Source organism: Poecile atricapillus, chromosome 3 (assembly GCF_030490865.1).
Source record: "Poecile atricapillus isolate bPoeAtr1 chromosome 3, bPoeAtr1.hap1, whole genome shotgun sequence".
In the NCBI taxonomy this organism is placed as follows: Eukaryota; Metazoa; Chordata; class Aves; order Passeriformes; family Paridae; genus Poecile; species Poecile atricapillus.
In genome coordinates this window covers 6,556,110-6,580,069 of record NC_081251.1, presented here as the reverse complement: position 1 = coordinate 6,580,069, position 23,960 = coordinate 6,556,110, and the positions used below count along the sequence as shown (strand labels likewise).

The 23,960-nt window shown below is 40.3% G+C and overlaps 1 protein-coding gene across 1 annotated transcript in view; it reads right to left on the bottom strand.

The window, feature by feature from the left end:
* CD2AP (CD2 associated protein) overlaps positions 1 to 23,960 on the bottom strand; it is a 76,906-nt gene that overhangs the window by 38,876 nt on the left and 14,070 nt on the right. The window contains exons 2-3 of the mRNA XM_058836016.1: positions 15,609 to 15,769; positions 452 to 605 (exon numbers count right to left, since the gene is read on the bottom strand). Of these exons, the coding sequence (XP_058691999.1) occupies positions 452 to 605; positions 15,609 to 15,769 (315 nt within the window). The remainder of the gene's footprint in view (positions 1 to 451; positions 606 to 15,608; positions 15,770 to 23,960) is intronic.

Below are 23,960 nucleotides of genomic sequence, written 5' to 3'. Positions count from 1 at the left end.
TTCACACCAGAAGCAAGTCTATCAGAAGGAATCTGAACTACATAGTGTTTCCTTGTCAGAGCCTTGAATTTGTAGCAAAACTTGCTGCTTTCATCTTTCAAATTTTCTTTTCAAATTACCAGAGGAAAAATTTTTATTATCATAAACAGGCCTACAGCTCTCCATTCAGGTACCCGATAATACAATATTCAAATGAAGTTATGGAGCTCTCTGAGATCTAGAAGGAGTCTAAATCCTGTTCATAGGAAAATTCATCCCTATTACTGGTGTTGAAAGCTACATTTAAGCTATAAATACAGGATCAAAATTTGTCTTTGAATCAGCTTTTCCTCCTCTGTTTCTAGTTTTCCATGTAACCTTAAAACTAAGTCATGCATTAAGTAGTTCATGTTTATTTTAAAAATGCATGTCAGCAATATGCACAATTGAAGGAATTGGAAAGACCACATACTCTTCTTGAAGCCTTTGGACGGGGGATGAGGCTGAAATCCTCCTGCTGGAAGCCCATAGCTGCTCATACGCTGCACAAGGCTGGCTACATTGCCAGATTTCTCCCTCCTGAGTGGCACAGCATCATTCTTGGGCTCTACATCCTTCTTAACTTCCTGAAACAAGAGATTTAAAACACTCAGAGGCCACTTATATCACCCAAGAGGTCAGTGGTTTTAAACAGGTGCTCCACAGACTAACACATTTCAAGTACTTACCTTTCGCGGTATAATGACATATACTCAAAAATAATGGACTTCATCCTACAACTAAACACACCCAAGGCTGTAATAAACTTGACCTTTCCATACAAGTAAACTTTTCCATACTAGTAAATAGGTAATGTGCTGAAAAAAATCAGGAACAGGGGCAGCATTTTAGCCATCTACTCTAAATAATCTCAGAAAAGGAGCTTTGAGCCCAGAAGTCTCACATTACAACTTTAATGTAACAGCTCGTATTTGGAAATATTTTTAAAAATATAAATACTACTTCAACAACAGACCACAGGGGAGGGTACTAAAATATTTTTGTATATAAAACTGCATTAGGTGATCATCTCTGCCCCAGAAAGCTCCAAGGTGTTTATAGATGAGAGATGCAATTGGACTGCTGAAAGATGTGAGTAGAAAAGAAAGTGAGCTCCAAGAAACAGAATGGGAGCAAGTGAAGGGAAAGATTTAAGAGGAAAATAACAGACATACCATTTTTCTGGTTAATGTCTTCCACTCTCCTAATCTTTCTAAATTAGAATATTAGCATGAAATTCATTGTGCCAAACAAGACTGAAAAGCCAATAAAGAAGAAAGCACCAGTTCTTGACAAAAAGGCCAAGCAGCGACAGTCACTCTACTGCATCAGCTCATTAAACGGGATTCCACCGGAGAACAGATATTCTGAAAGAAGGAAATCATCACTTTGCACAAGAACAAACCCATTAAGTCGGATCAATGGTCCATCAATTGCAGACACAGCTTCCAGCAGCCAAAATCCCAGATGCTCTTTAGAGCTCCTGCAGCTCAGATCCTCCCACATTCCCAGAACACCCATGAGGGTTCCATCAGGGAGATGGATCACCTCCTCTCCCTCCTGTGCCTGCAGCTGGAGCTGTCTAACCCCTTTCTGCACCCACGGTCCTGTCTGCCTCCACAGCATTCTTGGGGATGCAAACAGCCATAAGTACTTGCAGCTTTTTGTGATCCACTTCAGAACAATTCTTGTATCCACCATCAGTAGCCACTGGTTAACAGCTTCATGAGTTATTGCAGCTGTAGCTGCAATAAAATATTTAATACTTGAAAACAGAATTGGCAAGGCATACATATACACTTACTCATGTGAACTCTTGAACATGAGCTTCAAGACAACAAAGCACACACATTGATAAAATGCCAAAAATATGAGAAACATATTCCCCAGGACCTGTCTGTCTGGTGCTTTTTGGACCATTAAAGCCCAGCTTTCTTACTTGTAGCTGTCCAGCTGGGAAACTCCGCAGGTCTGAACAGCCACTGGTGCTTTCAAATGTACTATGAACCTCAAGTTAAACAGACCAAACTATCTTCCTATTTCTCAAAAGAACAGAGCAAGACTAAGGACAGCAGGATTTTTCCTTCCACTCATCTACATTACAGAAAAAAGGCTTTTTAAAAAGCAGTCGAGTAGTTTCCTGCTGTTACTATCCTTCCTCCACAGTAACTTCTGCCCTGGAGATCTTAGCTCTGCTGAGATCCATCCCATCTTCCAAGTTCAAAAAACCACGAAAACAAAAAAACTAACCCCTCTTGAATAGCATAGCATCCTATCTACCTCCCATTTGAGTAGCCATTTCACATTTCAAAGATTTTGTCGTTCTCAGGCCTATGGCTGTTTTTTGGCCTGACAAGGCCAAACAAGTCTGACAGAATTGATAAGCAATTAAATTTGGCTACAGCTGAAAAGTTTGTCACCTCCAAAACACCTTTTTAGCTGCCTTGCTGACAAGGCCATTTTGCTCACCTTAAAAACAGACTGGTACTTGAAAATCTTCCTAGAGTGCTTCTGAATAGACAGTGGGAGAGTGCAGTAGCACCAGAAAGGTATTCTCTGTACCTTCCTACCACAGCCAGGATAGGAAAACTGGGAACACTTAAATACACAGTTAAGAGAAATCATCCTAACCCAAGACACACAAAAGCCAAGAGGATGCAAATCTGTCAGATCTGCAATGAGCAGACATGGGTACAGGACTGGTACCAGCCAGTTTTGAATCAGAGCTGACAATGATGTTTTACTTTGTGTGTCAGAAAGCAGCACTGGAGCATCACAGGGAGCTGCTTTGCAACAAGGAAAGAAAAAACAAACACATGAGAGAGTTCTGCCACAGCAGAATAAATCTATGAATAAATCTAGACTAAATGCAAGGAATAAATCTGGTTTTGACAAAGAACTACAGAAGGCATCAGTAAGCAATGCCTAAATGGGCCAGCAACTGCTTTTTTCATATTTAACCCTCTCTACCCTTTGTAACATTCTTGTAAAGCAAGAATTATTTTTTTGTTCTCATTGTTAAAGAAGAATTGCAACATTAATTATCCTTCCTTGGGGCATTATAAATCATATTAAAAGTAAACCAAGCTCTAACAAATTCAGGAATCTCTGGTGTCCACACCTGCATGCGGCCCATTATGCCACAACCCTGTAGTTCACATCAGTCTTCTAACAGTAAGGAAGTTCTCCAAGATTCATTTTCAAAAGCACACATCAGGATCCTCTGACATATACACCCATCACCCCTGCCAGCACCTTCATCCTGGGCATCATCCTTACTACTCCTTTCACAAAGGAAGTAATTTCTACACAAAGACAGATTGGATATCTCAAAACTGATAGTTATTGATGCAAACGTTAATTTGTGCCCCATTAATAACATTTTAATAAGAGTTTGCAATTCTTACATCTCTTCCAAACAGCTTGCTTGCACTTCAGTGGTTGGAAAATGACACTGCCCACGGGTCTCACCTCTGAGGCACTACTATATCCAACTTGAACATGCCCAAGACTCCTGTCCATGGGTTTCACAAGGCAGTTTTCCTTCTTTGTTTTTGGTGGGTTGGTTTTAGGTCAGACTCATATATCCAAATTATCAGAGAGAATCTGTGTTGTGACAATATCAACAAAAAGCTCCAGGACAGTTCATTTGTTCTACCATGAGGCCACTGCCAGCCAGCAAAACCAAAATGAAACTCTGACATTAACTGCAGCTGGAAATTTTATTATTCTTATTCTGCCAATCCACTGCAGTTCAAGGCTTGTCAGTGTTTCCATGAGCAGCACAGATTTTATGAATTTATGACTTGGCAGTACAAGGTCAATAGAGACTGTCTCTTGCTGTAAAACACACTCCGCTGGGAAGCAAGCGCCCACTTGTTCTGTGAGCTACAGCAATAGTCATAAAGGTCTGAAATTTTCATAGTCTCCACTAAATGTGTATTTTGCAACACTTACAAACTCACTGCAGCCTGATAGGCAAACAAAAAGTACATAAATTTAACTAGCACAAAAAAAAAAAAAAAGAAAAAAAAAAAAGAAAAAGCAGTTTTTGCTTTAATTGCATCTGTTACAGTCTAATAACCCCTCAAGGAAATATGTATGTTTACAAATAAAAATATCAAAATCGTTTAAGTGCATGCAAAAACTATTCTTTAGATGCAGACACAAATACAACACATGTAAATGCATGCACAGCCTCATGATGCTGTTAAAATAAGCGGGTGCTCTTGACCTACTTCTGAGGAGAGCAGGAGCAGCCTCCCCTCCATCAGCTGCTCGCCCACCCATGGCTCCAGCGGGGACAGCTGGATCCTCCCCACTTCCCTCGCCAGAAGCCAGGAGCACTCTAATCAGCCAGGCAGTGGAGATGCAGAAAGCAGGTCAGAGCATCTGAAAGGCCAGGAGTTAGAAATACAAAGTCTATTTCTGAATTACAGGGCACAGGGAAGTTCATTATCCAGCAAATCTAAATCCTTAGTTAGATTCTTCAAGTATAAATACTAAGGCTTCAGCTGCCATCTCCTCCTATATATGCCATTACACAATCATCTTTAGACTTCTTATATTAACTATTATCCACTGTAACACCAGTTTGTGCAAAAATGATGTGCAGTACTCTTAGTAGCTGAGTACATTTTAAAGCAAGACCTCAAGCAGCAGATAATGATCTCAATCTCTAAAAAGGCTGAGATAAAGAACACACAAAGATAAATGTCTGAGCCTACACATACAATTATCTTGTCTCTTTTCTTCCCCATCAGAACAGCAATAAAGAACCCATGGACTGGCAAATTAAGTCAATGATTCATGTTTTACTGAGTAGAAAATAAGTAGCTCAGAATTGAATCTGTCATTTTAGGGGAGAGGGAGGGATTGGAAGCAGGCAATAGTTCTGTTTATACAAGTTCACAGCCTGCAAAATCCCATTCCTGAAAAAAAACACATAGAAGTGTGACTGTATATAAATACATATAAAAATCTGTACAGCTGCCTACAGAGGAGGTAATTGTCATCCATAACCTGTTCAAGGGCAATGAAACTTCAGTTCCTGGAGCACAAATATCTTCCCATAACTAATTATATAGGCACCACATTTCCAGTTTTAGTAGCAGCAAAAGAGAGGCAGGCACATGGCAGCCTTAACAGTTCCAGTCACCTTAAATCTTAGATATCCCACACCCTTTCATTTTGCCTGTGTCTCTTCCTTGAGTAGAAAACATGATTTCTCATCCTCAATGTAGGTGCCCAGAGGCACAATATTTAATAAAGACAATGAAAGAAAGATGAGTAATGTGCAGCTATTCCTATCTGTCTCATTACATGAACTAAAGGGAAACATCAAGAAAATCCATGGACCAAAATAGCTGAGAAGCTGCTGAGCTCCTTCCCTGGAGCATTCAGGAGATCAGAGCAGGCTCCACCTCCCAAGAGAAGAGCATGACTGGGAGAGGTCAGAGGCTGCCCCTGACTCTCCAGAAGATTAAACGTTATTTTTGAAAATAAAAACAAACATCTAAAGATGAAAGCAGCTACCATCTCAAGAACAGACAAGATGGATAACCTTTGTTTTGCAAGACAACTTACCTCCTGGAGAGTGTAACACGTGTCAAGGGTTGATTTTTGGGGGTTCAATTTATGCTTGAAGTAGGGAATGCTTAACAGTAAATCACTGTGTTTAAGTGCTGACCCACAGTCAGGCTGAATCAACAGCAAGGCAGCATCACTCCCTGCCTTTGCCCCTTCATAGTCTGACTTGCTGCTTTCCATAAAACCACACCCACATCACACAACACGGTTTAACAAGTTACCAGCATTTTTACATATTTGGCAATCTATGCTAAGTATGATTAAAACATCTGTATTGTCTCCTTGTGTGGGAGGAAAACAATCATCAATCAGGCAAGGTACCACTTCTTCCTCACAATATGCAACATGTGGAGTAAGTGGGATCTCCGGGAAGCATAAAAAATTAACTGCTGCAGATTTACAGACTAAAACCTGAGTCACTGAATAATTGTGATACTTGAAGGTCAAGAACAAAGAGCTGAACTTTCCTACATAAGGAACACTCTATAGAGCTAATGTAGAAGCAGGCTTGAAGTTTCAGATTTTGATACAGATTATAAAAAGACATGCATATAGTTTTTATATACAAAAATAATTCAATTTTGTCATGGAGAATTGGATACACACACTTTGCACCAAGCAAGTGTCAAAACAGAATCTGACACAAAGTCTTGTCAATACTGTCAAAACACAAGAGTCCTCAAACAAAACATGAAAGCCCGGATGCAGGAAAGCTCAGTCAGCTCACCAGGTCTACCAACAGCAGAGCAAGGAATCCTAAATTAACAGAAGTAACTAGAGGAAGCACAGATCTTTACATCAATGTTTCCTAACCATTTAATTAAGAAAAAAGTTCATTTTAAAATACTTCTGAAAATAACAGCTTAAGAATATTTTATGGTGCTGCCATGTTCATAGCCAGATAAAACCATTTTAAAATGCTCATTGCATTTCTTCTGTATTATATTTCCTAATACATATATATGAAAATTTAATTCTGTTTCTTGTAATTGTTTTATAGAATAACAGCTAATGCCCTGGCAACCACCAGCCACAAAATAGTGCTTCATATCAATGAAAGCAGGAATCACACGTGGCAGAGGGCAAGACAGAGCTCCAGCTCCCACAGCACATGTGTTTTATCAGCTTCCCAACACAGGAAGGCAGGAAGACATGTTTTCCCTTTCTCCCAGTTAATTGCCTCTACTGCTGGTCCAGAGAAATGTGGGATCCAGCAATCACTACAGGTTCACTTTGATGTTTAACTCAGAACATCCCTTGTTCCTGCTCACCATCATACTGTCTTTCTGCATCCACTCTGCCACACTCAGCTTTCTTCTCCCCTGAATCCTTTTTCCAAGGCACCATTTCTTTGCATTCCCTGTAAAACCTGCAGCACTTCACTCATGGCCACAAGTTAAAACACTGACACATCCACATCCCTTCACAAGTCTTGCCTAGGACACAAAAGTAAATGCTTAAGAGATTGTCAAATAATATTAAAAATTATAAATCTGGAGTCTCAGTGTAGATTAGAAAAGGTTTAAAGATTAAGTGTTACCTTTAAGATTCATACATTAACATTTTTAACTGAAAAAGCATCTTGCTTTCTGCTCCTGTTTTAAAAACATCTATGTAACATGTCCATCACCATCAGTTTCAAAGAATTCAGAAGCTTATTACACCAAGTCCAAAGCTAATGAATTCACATACATACACCAAAATACATTTTTACGAAGTGAAGAGCATTGAAGAAGATTGTTAAATCTAAAATATATTTACCACAAGAAACTTTCAGATCAGCTCACAGAATAAAGCCAGTGTTCAAGGAACACATACATCTGAAACTCAATACTGAAAGCACTACAGTAGAGATGAGCTAACTTCCCCCTCTAAAATGATGAGCTACCAAAAAAAATTCACAACTGGTGTAAATGTTAAGAGATGACAGGACAGAGATGAACTACCCTTGTGAAGATTTGAGCTTCAAGTTCATTTAGATTACTTCACCTCATAAAAAAGCAAAAGAAGAGATTTAATATTAACTCTGTTGGGTGTACACACACGTTGATTTATGAGACATATGGCAGAGGACTACAATTACATGGCTGGAACGTGCAGCCAGAGCCTCCCAGGCTGTAACAAACATTACAGCAAACAGCACCTGGACAACTGATCTCTCTGGTCTATACTACATATGCTAATTCCAGAGTGCATATTTATAGCTCTATTTTAGACTTTTGTATACAGGGAAAGACTAAATTTAAAAGTCATGTTCCTGTACAAGCCCACACAGTCCCTGCTGCCTGAGACGCCAGCAATGCTTTGTGCAGTTTACTCTGGTGGTTGCAAACACCTTCTGATGGAGCACACCCTGTTTGAAGCCTCCAGGCAGGGAACGGTTGCCTTGCTCCTGTGCTTGGAGAGGAAGCTATAAAATTACACACTAATCAAGTGTAACAACTAAATAAGGACAGACAAAGGAGCAGACTGCTTCATGTGATTACAGGAATAAAGACATGTATAAACCTGCTGCTTCCACACAAACCATTACCCTCTATCAGAGAAGCTCTGGGAGTATCCAGGAGTGTGCAGTTACCACAGAGAAACATCACAAGCTGATATGGCATTTAGAAAAGCAAGAGGCACAGGTACAGATCAACAAACTTAGATAATTAAAATCAGAGGGAATAATTAGCATATTAAGCAGTATTCACACAGATCATTAATCACACTTCATCCTGCTGTCCTTCAGAACAGCACCTTAAGTTCCCTAAAGTTCCATACCATTGTTGCCACTGAGTCAAAAGTTAGAAGCATTTTCCATTTCTCTCATGCTCTTGACAACACATGGTATTGATATAACAGTATCAACATATATAATATTCCATATTTGAAAAGATACTAAATATTGCAAGACCCACCAGCGTTTTCCCCATTGTGTCCACATTCAGCCACCGAAGACTTAACAATGCCACAAATTTTTACTCTTACACTGAAACAATAGTGTGAGAATGCAAAGTGAAATCTTCTCAGGTGATTTTTTTCAACATCTTAAAGCACAGGTGCTCACCCTGAACAGAGAAAGGGCCACATCATTTCAATGAATTTCCTGCAGTTAAATAGTTTTGAGGAAAGCATCCGTGACATTTCAGATCTAACAGTCTATCAAGATAAATATTTCTAATAGTCAACTCACTTGCATGCTCTTTCTTCCCAAACAAGACACTTATACTGCCTCAGAATATGAAATAATTCACACATCCCCAACCAATACTGACAAAGGAAATTCCTGTGTGGACATGGTGACAGCTGAAAAGACAACCTGACACACAGGTGCCCACAAATGGCTGCGTGGGCCCAGCTGTGTCAGCAACAGCAGCTCGAGAGTGCTAAGTCAAATACACCTCCAGACGCCCCCTCTTCATGCCAGATACAGTCACAGCACAGAGGGACTTCACAGAGTCAGGACCCAGCTGGTCTGAACCCAAGCAGTCAATCCAGTGATTAAACTGGAAAAGTCACAGGAATAAGAATAAATCGAGGTGAGCTCAAAGACAGTGAAAATGTTGACATATCAGCGCCATTGGTCATATCTGTCAATTTTTTCAGTTGATTTAATTTTCTTTACTATTGCTTTTAGAAATAATAGTTTCCCCATCATAAGCAAGGCCCACCCAAGCCAATTACCGACATTCCAGTTAGAAAAAAAACTGTTTCCTTGTTTATTCAGGCCAAAACAGCTGGAGAGCAGAGACTTGTCTCTCACCCCACAAGCACAGGAATCATCATCACCGTTCTCACAAATCCAGACATGTGCCAATGGATGGGATTAGCAGCTGCAGCTCAGGCTGCACAAGGTACCCCCTGATACAACACTCTCCTCCAGTGGCCCTATTTCCCCCAAAAGCCCGAATTAAAATCGGCAGGAACAATGGGTGGCACCATAGCATTGGCAACAGATCTTAAAGCACCTGCCTGAATGCTCAGCTTCACTTCTTGCCTGAAGACAAAGAGCCCAGCGCTTCTCTCATACACTCAGCACTGAAACCGAAATTACTTAATATGGCTTTCAATCTTGCATGTAATCTTTGCTTCTGAGAAACAAGAACTGCCAGCTTCGAAGCAAACATCACCTTCTTACCAGCAGGGCTGCCTACGCTGCTTGGGAAGCAGTGCTGCTCCGAGCACTCAGCGTCACCTCCCTGCACAACCCACTGCTAGTGGGGACAGTTCCTTCAAAACAATAATAAAGCAAAGGAAAAGGCTGTATAAACTGAAATGTAATTTAACCAACAGGACTGATAAATTACTGTATATCTTGTTTTCTCCAAGCCTTACCTGGATGCAAAGATTTTGGACAGAATACTTCAAGGAGCAGACACCAACATTTGGGAAATAGGTATTTTATTCTATTCCTTAAATACATCCTACTTATTCCAAGCTAATGAGTATGGCTTAACCAATACACATTGTTTAAAAGTTTATTTATTAATTTTCTTTTTAAACTAATGTTACTACACTTTTTAATCATGCTCAGATTGGAACTAATCTAGAAGAGTCTGTCTTGTCACGATCCCTCCCAACTCCATGATTCCTGTTTAAAGTTCTGGATAAGGTCAACTTACAATTTTTGAAAAGGAAATAAGGAAGATGCTACGCTTGAAGGAGCTTTCAGCCAAAACTTCTCTCCCTGGCTCAGAGCACACTTGTGTACAACAGCATCCCTCCAGTGAGAACACAGGACATAGGCAGAAAAGACAGGCTTAAGAAGGTAGGTCCGCTGTGCTAATACTCTAAAGCGTTCCTCCAGGGGTGATGAAAAGAGAAGAAAAGAGGCTTGGGCTGTGTTTTGTTTCCACAAACACACAGACCAGGAAGCTGAACAGGCAGAATCACCTAAAAACAAATCATCCTTTTAAAAAGGAACTCTTTCTGCAAGCACAGTAGTTGTCTGCAATCTCTAAGCATCTCCCTATACTACAGAAGGGGACACGAGCTAAACCAACCCCAAGAAATTTTATTACACAAACAATTCTTAAACCAAGAATTTACACCATATACTAAAACTCTCAAAATCATACTGCAAGCATAACTTTTAAATTCATGCTGTTTCCATTCACTACCCTGAAACACAAAGTCTGTTTACAACATTTGATGTTAAGAACATACAGAAAATAAAACAAGCTTACCACTTCCAAGGACATATTTGCTCGAACACGCCCAGTGTTGCAGGTTTTTTTTATTTAGGGGGAAGGAAGAAAAATGTCACAGTGAGCAAAGTTCACGTGTTAGCCTGGAGAGGATCCAGGCTCGGCACTAGAGCGGCAGCAGCTGCTCACACCTGTGCAGGCAGGAAGCTGTCCCTGCACCAGCTCCAAGGCTGAGGGGCTGCATGTCCCAAACTTGCTCAGAGAAGTGTCCAGCTCGCTCACCAGAATGTCCCCAGAGCCTGCTGGCAAACTTCTCTGCCTTGACTGGAGAAAGCTACTGATTAATCTATCCACTGCTCCTCCCTCATCCGAGTTACTGCCTTGAGCTTATGATCAAACTGGTTTTACTACCATGTAAAGCCTATTACTCACAATACAGCTATTTACAAAACTAAGATAGCAATAAATGAAATAAAACCAGGAACTTCAGTTCTTAAAAAAACTCAGCTATGTAGGGACAAAAACCTTAAGAAAATAAGCAGAAGGATGAATACCAAATCATCACTTTCAGTTACCAACAGGTGTCTGGAGAGTGAATAGAACTACTCAAAACGAATAAATCAACAAAAATTAATCTTAGTCCATATCTTGTCAAAGTAAATGCAAAAAAAGGAGTTAAGATTCATTGGGTCAGAGAAAGAGGGAGGTCGGGGGGATTTCCTGAAGGAAGGAAGGCCTGGACTCTTAATCTTTACTTTCAGAGAACTGTTCCTGTATATTACATAAAGTCTAGAAGCAAACAGAAATAAATCCCAGCCCAAAACCAAAAACTCTTCCACATTCCACACACCTTAAGATCTCCAAAAATCTCACACATTACATCAAACAGCATTACTGCACTTCTCTAAATCACACTGGAAACAAACAAATATGTGCACATTTTTCACTGTGATGGATTTTAGAAAGGAAAAGCTGCTCTCAAAGAAAACAATAAAAGTCTCCTAGGTTCCATTGCTAATTCCTTTCAGAAATTCATGAAGTTGTTTATTTTAAATTGCCCATACAGGAAGAAGCAGAAAAATGGCAATAACATTGACAGAAACAAGAACTCTAATTCAACTCCTTTCAAAGAGGATATGCACACAGTTCAAACAGGAACTTCACACCAGGTTTTGTTAGTAACACTGGAAACCTGTGCACGCCAAAATCCAGCTCTGCAATAGAGGCAGAACATCTTCAAGAAGCTACAGCACTGAAAAGTGAATTCAAGGAAATGAGCTTCACAAGTAGGCAGTGTAATTGCTTGCATTTTTTTTTAACCTACTTGTCTTCAACTGTACATTTACCACCATCTTTTGGTTTTAGGATTGCTTCGGACATCCCACACATCGAGTTCCCACCCAACCTTTACTACACCTCCCACTCCCCACCCCACGCAGTGGCACTGCACTGTAGTATCTGAGGATGTTTCAGAGCCTTTAGGGAGTTCCCCTCAGCTGAGACTACCAGCTCTCTTTCTTTTAAAGCAAAATGATGCAAGTCAGCACCAAGAACTTCACTTTTTGGGACAGACCATCTCAGACTGCTCATTAACCCATCAAGCGGTGCGCTCACAGAAAACATCCTGGCCCCAACTGGCACCAGGAACCAGACATCACCAAGCTCTGATCATGCTCCCAGATCTCCCCATCAATATGCAAAAGGCTTGGGTAGAAGCCAGTAAAACCCAACCAAGAAGTTACTAGATGATGTTATAAGGTACCAAGCATCTGCATTATATCAGTATCCACAGGAAGCTTCCATAAATTCCCTTCTTTGTAGGAGTGTTTCAAAGTCACATAGTGCTTAGCTCACCCACACTGAACAACAAATTAACCCAATTAAAAACACAGTCTCAGCTTCTTCTGCTGCACTTCTGACAGCAAAGATCCAACTGCTACCACTACATGAAACAGACCTACTATCGCAATTTAAAATTATTTTACAATGTCTAGAAGACTTGAGAAATAAAAGGAAGACAATCAAAAAACTATTTCCTGTTTTAACAGCCCAAAATGAAGTTGACAGCGCTTAGTCATACTTCAAACAGAAAGATGCATTTGTCAAAGCATGAGAAGTGGCATAAAATGTCAGTAAATCCAATGTATGGGCAGAGCCCAGAAGGAGGGAACAGAAGGGGACTGATCTGCTTTAGCAGTGAGGATACAGTCTGAATCTGGGGCATCCAACATATTCAGGCAGCACACAGAAATAATCCTCCTGTCCAAATTTTTCTTGTCCTTCAAACAGGCAAGAAGCAGCCTTGTACAGCTGGCACCAAGGCAACAAGCTCTTTTCCTGCCCTCACACAGGATGAAGAAGAGACAAACTAACAAAATAGCAAAAACAAACTAGAATTAGAACCTTCATCCCAATTATCCTACAGTTGATGAAAATCAAATGCCTTCACTTATTTTTAAAAAAATAATTTATCTTCTCTAATAACATCTAACATTTGAACAAGAAAACATGTTTATCTTCACCAAGTTTCATCTGTCATATTTATTGTTTTTAAATTTTACACATGAAGGCAAATCTAGTGGATAATACATGCACTTTCAGTTTCAAATTTTAATCTTTTCCAGATAGCACAGATTATAATTTACCATCCATAGTCTGCACGAGGAGGCTATATCCTGGACTCAGTTCATTCCTTAACAAACCAGTGTGTATCTATATGTCACCAAAAAGCTACCACGAATTTAACCACATAATGCATTCAGGCCAGATCCTCATTTAATGCATGAAATTATAACAGGAGAGTAAGATGATCCTTCCAGGAAGTAATAAATATTTAAGGACAGTCCCAGAATTTTGCAACCAAATATGTAAAACTTGGTGCAACCCTTAGTACTGTCCACAGCAATTTGTGCTCTCTGGTCACATTTTTGTCCTCTTCCAGACTTTTGTGTTCCTTCCCTTTCATGTGTGTCATGAGAAATAAAAACACTCTCCTCTTGTCAGTATCCTCACTGTTCTTATCACTCCCAATGGTGGAGGGTTGCTCTCAGCAGCAAAAAAATAAACCCATTTCTTGAGGGACTTTCCTGATCACAGGGCGAAAGTCCAGCCCTGTTTGAGCTTATTTCCACCTCCCTCCAGCAGGTCACCCACACCTTGCAGGTGTTAACAGCACACCAGGCCAAGAAGGGGCATTTGAGTTTAGTTGCTGAGGCTTGGTACTTGGAGCAGACTGGTCAGAGCAGCGTCCCATAGATCCTGCAGCATGATCCAACAACCTACTACAGCAGCAAATGAGAATGGTCTGGGAGGAGGTACAAAAAACTAACAAAAAACACCAAAACACTCTTCTGCAACAGCATTCCCAGAAACAGTCTCTCAAAACTATCACTACCTGTAAATTAACTTTTACAAAGAAATTATAATCAAATTAACCATGAAGAAAGCACACAACTTTCACCTTTTTAACAATCAATGCTTCCCCATGATCTCACCACTGCACAACAGCCTTCCAGCCTAAACATACCTTCTTGAAGAAAAGTTCCCAATATCAGCCTCATAACTGAACTCAGCTCCAGCACCAAGAAGGCAAGCCACCCCTGTTGTCATGAAACAAAAGTGATAATTTTCTTCTACACAACTTCCCTTCCACTTCTCCAAGCCCTATGCCTTCTAGAAAACTGACTGCCCCCTGTAATTCAGGACATCCAACGATGCCATGCACATATGAACAGCCGGAAAGTTAAAAATACCTGCAGCTGAGATGCCAGGATGGAAATAATGTTAAACAAAGTTTATAAAAGCCACAGCTGCAGAAGGGCAAGAAAACACCAATAAGTATGGTAATTAACACAGAAACATGTCATATCTGACCCATCTTTGCTCTTCAGCAGGACAAACTGATGACACACAAACCAGCAAAGAGCAGAGTCTGATGCTTTCTTCCTACACAGCACTTGAGGGCTAATTAAGAACAGCAGCACAATAATCATCAAAACACCACTTGAGGTCAAATTACTATTTATACAGGACTCAAAACCCAAAAATTACTTCAAACTAACTGCCAACAACTTGAAAATGCCAGACAAGTGAAAAGAATAATTTTGCTTTTTCAATTTTTCAGAAAATTTGTCAAATTTAAAATAAGCAAGTGTAAAGAAGTGTTTATAGCACTGGACCAATGCCCCCTTGGGTTTTACAACATGAAAGTATCACCATAAGATACACTGGATAGCTCTGGTTTGCAAAGAATTAATTTAAATAAGTAAAAGGGGCAGAAGTAGCTACATTCACTTGGACTATATGGAAGTGTTACACCAAGGAGTTTATAGAGTCACAAAAAAGGCAGAGCCAGCAGCAGAGTCCAGGATAAAGGAGAATTGCCCCTTTATATAAAGCAGCTTGATCCAGGCTGAAGAATCCACATCAGCACAGCCTGAGGATGCAGCTTCTCATTACAGATGAGCTGACTGACCTGTGACCCCACTTTCCCAACTCTCTCATGACTGGATGTCTTCTGTAGAGGTAGGTTTTGGGTTTTTTATATTCTTGTTGTTTTAGTAAGTTCATCCCACTAAAGCAGGTAACCATGGCCACAGGCAACTTGGTGCACTGCAGAAGTCAGTGACACAGAACACATAATGCAAGGGTACAGACCAAAAGAAATGCTAAAGTAAGAACAGACAGCAGAACTTAAATTTAAAAAAATCTTCAAAAGCATATAAAAAAATTGTCAGCACCTTGAATGCATTCCTATTAAAAAAAAAAATCATCCTGTTACAAATACAACTGTTCTGTATTCCGACTACTTCAGTAACAATGACCCAGCCACACCATCACAGTAAAATCAAGCCAGTGCAGAATACTCACCTTCACAAAATTGTCAGGGAACATGCCCCTTCTGCCATTTAACTCCCCTTCCAACCATCCTTCTTCTTCCAGTTTTTTCACATTCCTGATGATTTCCCCAACTCGGATTGTTAACTCATCATCATGCACTGCATCATAGTCATATTCCACAATATAGTCCACTAAAAAGGAAAAAAAAAAAAAAATAAAATGCACAATGAATACAACCCAGACTGGGAAATGCAACTTGAAAGTTATGCATGTTCAAAAGACAAACCTAACAAAAGTGACTGCTAACAAAAGGCATTTCCCTCACAGCAGTGCTCATTTGTGACAGTCCCATGTATTTTTGGGAGGAAGAAACAATTGCATAGCCAGCTATTAGAATAAAATAAATTTAGGAATATGACACTGGGTCATATTTTGGTGGTGGCTGGCAGATTTTTGTTCATGTCTGGTGGAAGGAATTGCTGGCAATGTTTTTTTTTCCCCACCAAGTTCCAGCTGAAGATTTACCAATTATGAATCACCAACCACAGGGCAAGTGTTTGTCACTCAGTGCCCAGTAGGGATCAGACACTGTGTGTACAGTAACGCTTTGTTAATTCTCACACTTCAGCCTGTTACTATGTTTGCAAAAAAATTAACTGCTGCACACTATTTTCTGCAGGTTTGATCCAAAAAATGCAATATAGCCAGAAGGTGTGTGATTGACAGTATCATGCAACTTAAATTACACAGAGATGTTAAAAGCACCTTCTCTCAGAGTAATTTGGTTTGTATGAAGTAGAATAAGCAAGTGAGCTTTACTTTTAATACACTTAAGTTTACTCAGAAGCTCAGCAGTGTATCCACATACTTGTCAATCTGTTACACAAGATCCATGAGAGTTGCTCACTGACAGCTTAAGACTTGTTTGGCAATAAAGACCCATTTGTTCATCAAGAAACTCTGTTCATGCCTGAAATTTCCAGAATCCTGCAGCAATCAAATAATCTTCCCTCTCATCAAATTCAGTCAAATATCCACTCCCAAATATTAAAACGCTGTTCTTACTGAAACCTCCCTCTCCTCTGCAGATCACAATACAGAAGAGCACAACAAGGTTAAAACAGAAAATCCTGAATGGTTGTAGAAGTTGCTTTCCCAGGTTAATTTACTTTATCAGTGCACAATAATACCCAACAATTAATTAAAAAACAAAATAATCAAATGGGAAGAAGTATTATTTCCTTGTCATTGAACTTACAGCTGCATTAAACCAGTGTGTAATTCCAATCTGTGGGCAGTTTTAATCACAAGTGCAGCTGCAGTGATTGCAATTAAGCCTTTATCCCTCTGCTGCCTATGGATGAAGCCAGAAAACCCTTAGTAAAAAACAGAACTACGTGATGGTGCTACAGATGCAAGAGATGCTTGAATGATATGTCTGGCAAACTATTTTCTGTATGCACCTGTTAACAAAGGAACAGGTGCATACAGAAAGACTTAAATTTGCTTTTTTCCTTTAACAAAAGAAATAATTTTCTTCTTTATGAACAGAAGTCATCACGAGAGTTACCTGTGTTACGCACCTGGAACTTCTAGCACACACTTTTTGTACTGTAGACTTTTATTTCTGCCAAATGTACTCTCTGTTTGTTTCAAAGCATCATATTCCCCCATTACTGCCTGCAGCAAGCAGAATAGTTCTGTCTTGCTTCTGCACAGAACTGTCTCTTGAGTAGCTGACATAAAATATTACCAAACATACAGGAAATTCTGGCAGTCACAAATCATAAAGACAACAGCCATTCATCACCTAAGAGTCTGGAAATGAAAACATCACCTTCCAACCAATTCAACCCAGCTATTCTGGAAATTTATAAATGTAGAAAAATGTAAGAAATTTCCATGACACATATTTTTCTCATGATACACTGTTTTGAAGTACATTAGCAGGTAGCATATTTCAATATACATACCATAGGACAGCTTTACAAAGCTAAACATGGAAAATTGATCACAACAGACTGTCAGTCATGGCAAATGTTCACAGCAGTGACTTGAACTACTGAACACCTGGTCCTCTTTCCACAGCAGCAGTAGATAATCAGACTCACACTGTGTCAACATGAACCAATTCTATTGAAAGCTTATTTACTACCTTGGGAGGACATTTCTGTATTTGTGTTTGAAATACACAGCACATTCATTTGGTCACCTTTCCAGACTATAAAACATCGACTCTGTCATGCCAACAAAAAATAGAGAACCTGAAGAACCTCTCAGTCATCATCCATATGTCTTTATGTTCCAAAGACAAATAGCAGTAAACAGATATCAGCTTCTTACACTTGAAATTTAAGTGCTAAATTTCCTCTTGTATTTGTCAGTGATACCCAAAGCCACCCTTGCTCTCATGGATACATAGACAAACCAGATATGAATTCTGTTGCCTCATCTGTAAAGTGGAAGGGAGCACAGGGAATGTCAAAATAGTTTCATCCCATAGTTTTTTTTTCATATGATAGCAGAGGAACAGCAAGGAGCTACACATCCCATGTATTGCTACTACAATACATTGTCCTCAAGAAGAACACTTAGTAGTTTTGCTTTTCAATATTAGCAAGTAGCACTAGTTGAATCATCCAGGTGATGGGCAAGAAACCTCCATACTGCCTAAACAGTCCAGATTAAATAAATCTCTGAAACATTGTGAAGTATAATATTTACCCAAGTAAAAGCAGAGTCCAGCAATGACAGAAAATGTTTTTAAGGAATCACAACTCCTTACAATAACACTAACAAGAAATTACATTAGTTTACTGATTATACTTCTTAATGCTTGTACTCATTCTGAACACTTCAGGTTCTCACTTAAAAGCTTTTCTCAAGAACAGATACACTGCAATCTGTCAGGAGGTAGATTCCAGTAATATAAGCTGGTCTAAATTTTTTTAAAAAACCTCTCAACTAGAGGTTGAAGGTGCAGCAGAACTCCTCAGCAACACAAGCTGTCAAAACTGTCAAAACCACCTATCTCCCCTCTGCTTTTTTTTTTACACTGCTTTTGCCATTTCAAACCCCACTCAGATGAATTATCTGTAGCTTAAAGTCCTTAATGATCAAGTCTCAAATGAAAAACAATCTTAGGCTTAAGCAGGAACACTGTGAGGTTTACTGTGCTCTTCTAGCACATCCAGGAACACCAAAGTTCACCTGAGAGGGGGAGACAATTTCCTCCTGAGTATTCACAGTATCTGCATACAAGGAAAGGCTGAAAAAGCTGGAAAAAGGCTCAGAGATATCTCATCAATCAGGGTGTGGAAAAGACCAAGCAGTGCCCCATGAAAACACAAGATGCAGTGGGACACAATGAAACCAAACAAATGCCATTTAAACATATATAAACACACTGTCTCATCCAGCCATGACAGCTTTCCAACATACTTAGGGAACCTTCCAGATGGTGTTTTTTGAGGGTTCTGACCCATTTTCAGGGGCGACTGACTGATTAAAATCAACAGAAAAAAAAACAATTTGTTGACAGGTCATCTCTGGAGGAAAATGGCTCTGGGGGAAGGGTCTGCTCAGCTCTTGCTTTTTAGTAAGACAACAACCTCACTAACAAAACGAGAATGAAACAATTAGGTTGGGCGTTAGGAAGAAATTCTTCACAAAAGGGTGAAAAGAGTGATCAGATACTGGAATGGACAGCCCAGGGAGGTGTTTAAGGGAAGATTGGATGTGGCACTTAGTGCCATAGTCTGGTGGACATGATGGTGGTCACAGGCTGGATTTGATGATCTCAGAGCTCTTTTCCAACCTGACTGATTCTGTGATAAAACAGACCGAACACATCAATGCCAGTCAGCAGCTACAGACTATCTTATTCCCCACAGCACAGACAAACTGTCCTACCTAGCACCTCTTTGACAAAACAGCTCCCACTGTCAACCAAGGCAGCAACACTCCCTGCACCAGGCATTCAGTCACTGCTGGCATAGCTGGACTCCCCGCTTCTAAAAACCTTCCACAACCAGCTCTTCTGCCAACCACATCCCAGTGCCAAGGAAGAGGCCAAGTCTCCCAACAAGCATGGCCATATTATACCCATCTTCTCTCATTGTAAACAAAGGATGCCTTCAGCTACTCACAGTCTTTCTGAAGTTGCCTATTAGAGGTAACTAAGGCCCTCTAGTAGCTCCGAAGCAGAAATCAAAACATAAATTAAAAAAAGAGTGGAAAATATATCAAAATTATAGCACGCCTGTATCTTCAATAGAAAGAGACACTCATCCAGCAAAGAGCACAATTTCACATTCTTAGTACTTTGTTTAGGGTAATACAATACTGTCAGAAGCCAGGGACCTTTCTGTAGTAGCCAAAAAAAGACAAATCAGATTTAAAATAAATCCCATGAAAAACACACTTTAATAGATTATACATTTATTTTAAAGAGGGGAGAGGGATTCATCAGATACCTGAAATCCTACTGGGAAGCCTTGCTGAAACTTGCTGCAGGCCTGGAAGGACAGAATCCAACGGGAAGCAGCAAGAATTGCTGCGGTTCTCCACAAAGGTCTCTTCAGGCAGGTTTCAGGCCAGTTCAAAGTCATTTACTGGAACAACAACCCTGGAAAGTCGTGTGACCTCCAGAAGTACCTTGCCAGCAGAACTGCAGTTACATTAGAAACTGAGCTTTTGCTTTTCCAATTTATGACAATAGATGCTAGATGCCTAAAACGAACTTCATTAGTACTGTTATTTCCACTTGTACATTAATCATGTAAAACCTTCTAAGTTTAGTCTCCTATAAAACAAAGCCTAACAATTTTGTTATTATGTATGAATAGAATTACAAAGGTATTTCATTTTATAGCAGACCAAGTTTCCACTAGAGACAAAAGACCACAGACGACACAATCTTACCCTTTTAACTACCATACTTTTCTTCACAACTATTTCAAAATCAGGTGCTGAACTTAATAATCCTTACAACTGCATTCCCACAAAAATGTTTCTACCATTTATGAGCTATAGGAATTCCAGCTGGTTTAATACTAATATAATACTATATGTTCAGCCACTTAAGACAGACCTTAACACTGAAAAAGCAGCTTCAGTGCTGAACAATGAAAACACCTTTGTAAGTGTTAAACATAAGTAGTGGTTATAAGGATGTTTTCTTTCCCCTACAATACCATATAATTTCCTGTCACCCTGATCTGAGTCACTGATGACAACCCAGATGCTTAAATAGAAAGGCCTGACAGACTTCCCACTGCTCTTAAAAATCTAGTTCTTGCTCCCAAAACTGTGAGTTTTGTCTAGAAAGCTCTCCTGTAAAGAAACATACACATGGTGCACACCAGGGTTTGAGAACCAAAGACAAATCCCTCCTGGCTAGGAGCTCCCACTGCTCTGCAGCCAGGCTTCCTCCAGGCTCTGCACCTGCTTCACACTCCTGTTTACAAATTACCATAAAAACCAGTTCCCCAAAGATCCAAGTATTCCTTTGGGGTAAACATGTGGGTTTGCTCTTCCTCAGTCTGAATAGGGGAGCATCTTGCATTTCCCACTATCAGGGAAACCACTCTGAGCACTGGTCTTGTGCAAAAGTCCCTCCCCTCCTTTCACACCCCAATAACCATCCAACTGAAAACCAGACGAGGGACTGAACCTTGAACAGATGGACATATTCAGTATTTCTTACTTCCTTCTTATGGTGCCCAATAAAGCTACATCAACAGAGAGTGGGAAACCCACAAAGCTGTATTTCCAAGACATATTAACTTGAGGATGTTGTGATTCCATGCTTTCTTCTGTGTGCATTCACCAGTCCTTTCCCCCTGCTCTCTGCTTAAATTAGTAGTTATAAATAATACTAGTGAATCAGGTAAAGAACACAGCCCAAGAGAAAGCTTGTAGTGACAACTTTCTGCAAGTTAATTTCCTTAACATGTCTCACTGCAGGGTCAGACACAGGACTGCTTCAAACCCACTTCAGGTCAACCTCTACATCCCTGTTACAGCCCAGATCACGAGCACACTGCTCAGTGAAGCTCCCAACCACCCTCATTTGTGGCGTTCAGTTCAGTGTGGAAGTCTCACAAAGTAATCTGGAATTTTCACTGAAACGAAACCCAAGAAAGTACTTAATACACATTAATCTTTAACAGGCATTATGCCCATAGGACAAGACTCAAAGTACAAGGATATAAAAATGTCCAAAACTTGAAACCTGAATATGGTCTCTCACACAAGAAATTTCCCCCTACAGATCCACTCAGTGTGCCCCTCACCACTTGCTGCTTTGCTCAAAGCCAATATCTGCCATGAAACCACATCCTAACATAACACATTATTGATAGAAGTCCTGTCAACTCTCATGGTAAGGATGCAGTTCCATGCTATTAAGAAACTGAACAAGTGTAATTAGCTAATGGAGACCATGCAGTCCACACATATTTAACAGTACAGTCACTAATTTTGAGCCACACCACACAGAAGAGCAGACATTTCACTGAGCTGAGCCATGCAGAGCCATCACATTCACATTTCACGTGGAGGACTTGTAAACAGTTGCATCACAAGGGCTACTGCAAGCACTGAACATCACCAATGAGATGTTTTACCTTCACAGCAGCTCAGAAGGTCGGGTGCCTCCTGAAGGCCCCTGGAGTAGCAGTGACACATGGCAGAGCCATTTCCACCTGTGCCTCCTCCCAAGGGAACCACACCAGTCGTGCCAGCTCCAGTCCAGCCAAACAGCTCTGTACCACAGCACTTGCACCTCCTTCCGCTCCTGAAGCTTTGATCCTGTGTGCCAGCCAAGCAAACTCTGCTGCCACAAGGAAGGGATGTTGCAGAGGAGGTTCTCTACAGTTTAAGATAATGCTGACTTCATTTATTCAAATATTTACTTATGGTCTTATTTAAAGCAAAATGCCCAGAGCCATGAGAATTCTTTCATTAGTTTATAATAATACAACATAATGCCAATGAAATAGAAAGATTGTCATGCCATTCTATTTACATTTTCTTTTAAGCATATACAATTAATTCCCAATTTGCTGAAAACTGATTATTCCAGTCATGGATTATTTCAAAGACAGAGAACCTAAATCCACAATTTATTAGTTCATGTTGCTGGGCAAACAAACAATCCTTTCAAGCACTAAAGATGCCTCCAATACATACAAACACAGTGTTGGACCCAAGCTGGTTCTACACAAAACGAGCTAGCTATGTCCACCCAGTTCTCTGGAAGCACCACAAACACCCTGCTGTCACCCACTGGCAACTCAGTTTGGATGCCAACTGTATTTGCTCTGTTTAAAGCAACTTCATGTCCAAGTGACTATGAACTATACATGTCTATTCAACACACCCCATCTCAGAAGGCTCAGCAAGTTCAAAGCAGCATTAGATGAGTGAGGGCAATCAGACACTCTGTTGCAGTCAGGCTAACTTCTCAATAAGCCTGTTTCCACTTCCTTAGCACATGGGCTAACCAGTCAGAGCACCATCCCCCATCTGAGCCAACATCAAATTAATCACAGAACAGGCTGAGTTGGAAGGGACCCGCAAAGATCATTGTGTCCAACTTCTGGCCCTGCACAGGACCATCCCCAAGAGTCACACCCTGTACCTGAGAGCATCATCCAAACACTCCTTGAACTCTGTCAGGCTGCTGCTCTGACCATTTCCCTGGGGAGCCTGTTCCAGTGCCCAGCCACTCTCTACTTGAAGAAACTTTTTCTATTATCCAACCTTAACCTTCTCTGACACTACTTCAGGCCATTCTGGTCTCCACAGAGCAGAGATCCATGTCTACCCTCCCTCTTCACCTCATGAGGAAGCTGTAGGCCACAATGAGGTCTCCCTTCAGTCTCTTCTTTCTCCAGGCTGAACAAGCCAAATGACCTCATATGGATTTCCTCTCCAGAGCCTTCACCATCTTGGTTACCCTCATTTGGATCCTCTTCAATAGTTCAGTATCTTTTTTCCATTGTTTATCCACAATTGCAGAATATTCAAGGTGAAGCCACCTCAGCATAGAGCAGAGAAGGACAACCCCCTCCCTCATCTGGCTGGCAATGCTGTGCCTGATACACCCCAGGACAAAGTGCTGTGCCTGGGCAACTCGGTCTTTCAACTGCAGCTCCCATTCCTCTATCAGATGCTAAAAAAACTCAGGAATTTAAATATAAGAGTCTTCTCAATCAAAAAATCACTGCACTGTTATCAAGAAAATATATCATTCTTCTGGAATAATTTAACTATCCCAAGTCACTACCAAAAGGCCACTGGATATGTGATGGTTTAAAAGACCTGTTAAAAACTTCCTAAGAACTCTCCAGTGCTTACACTGAGGATACTTTAAAC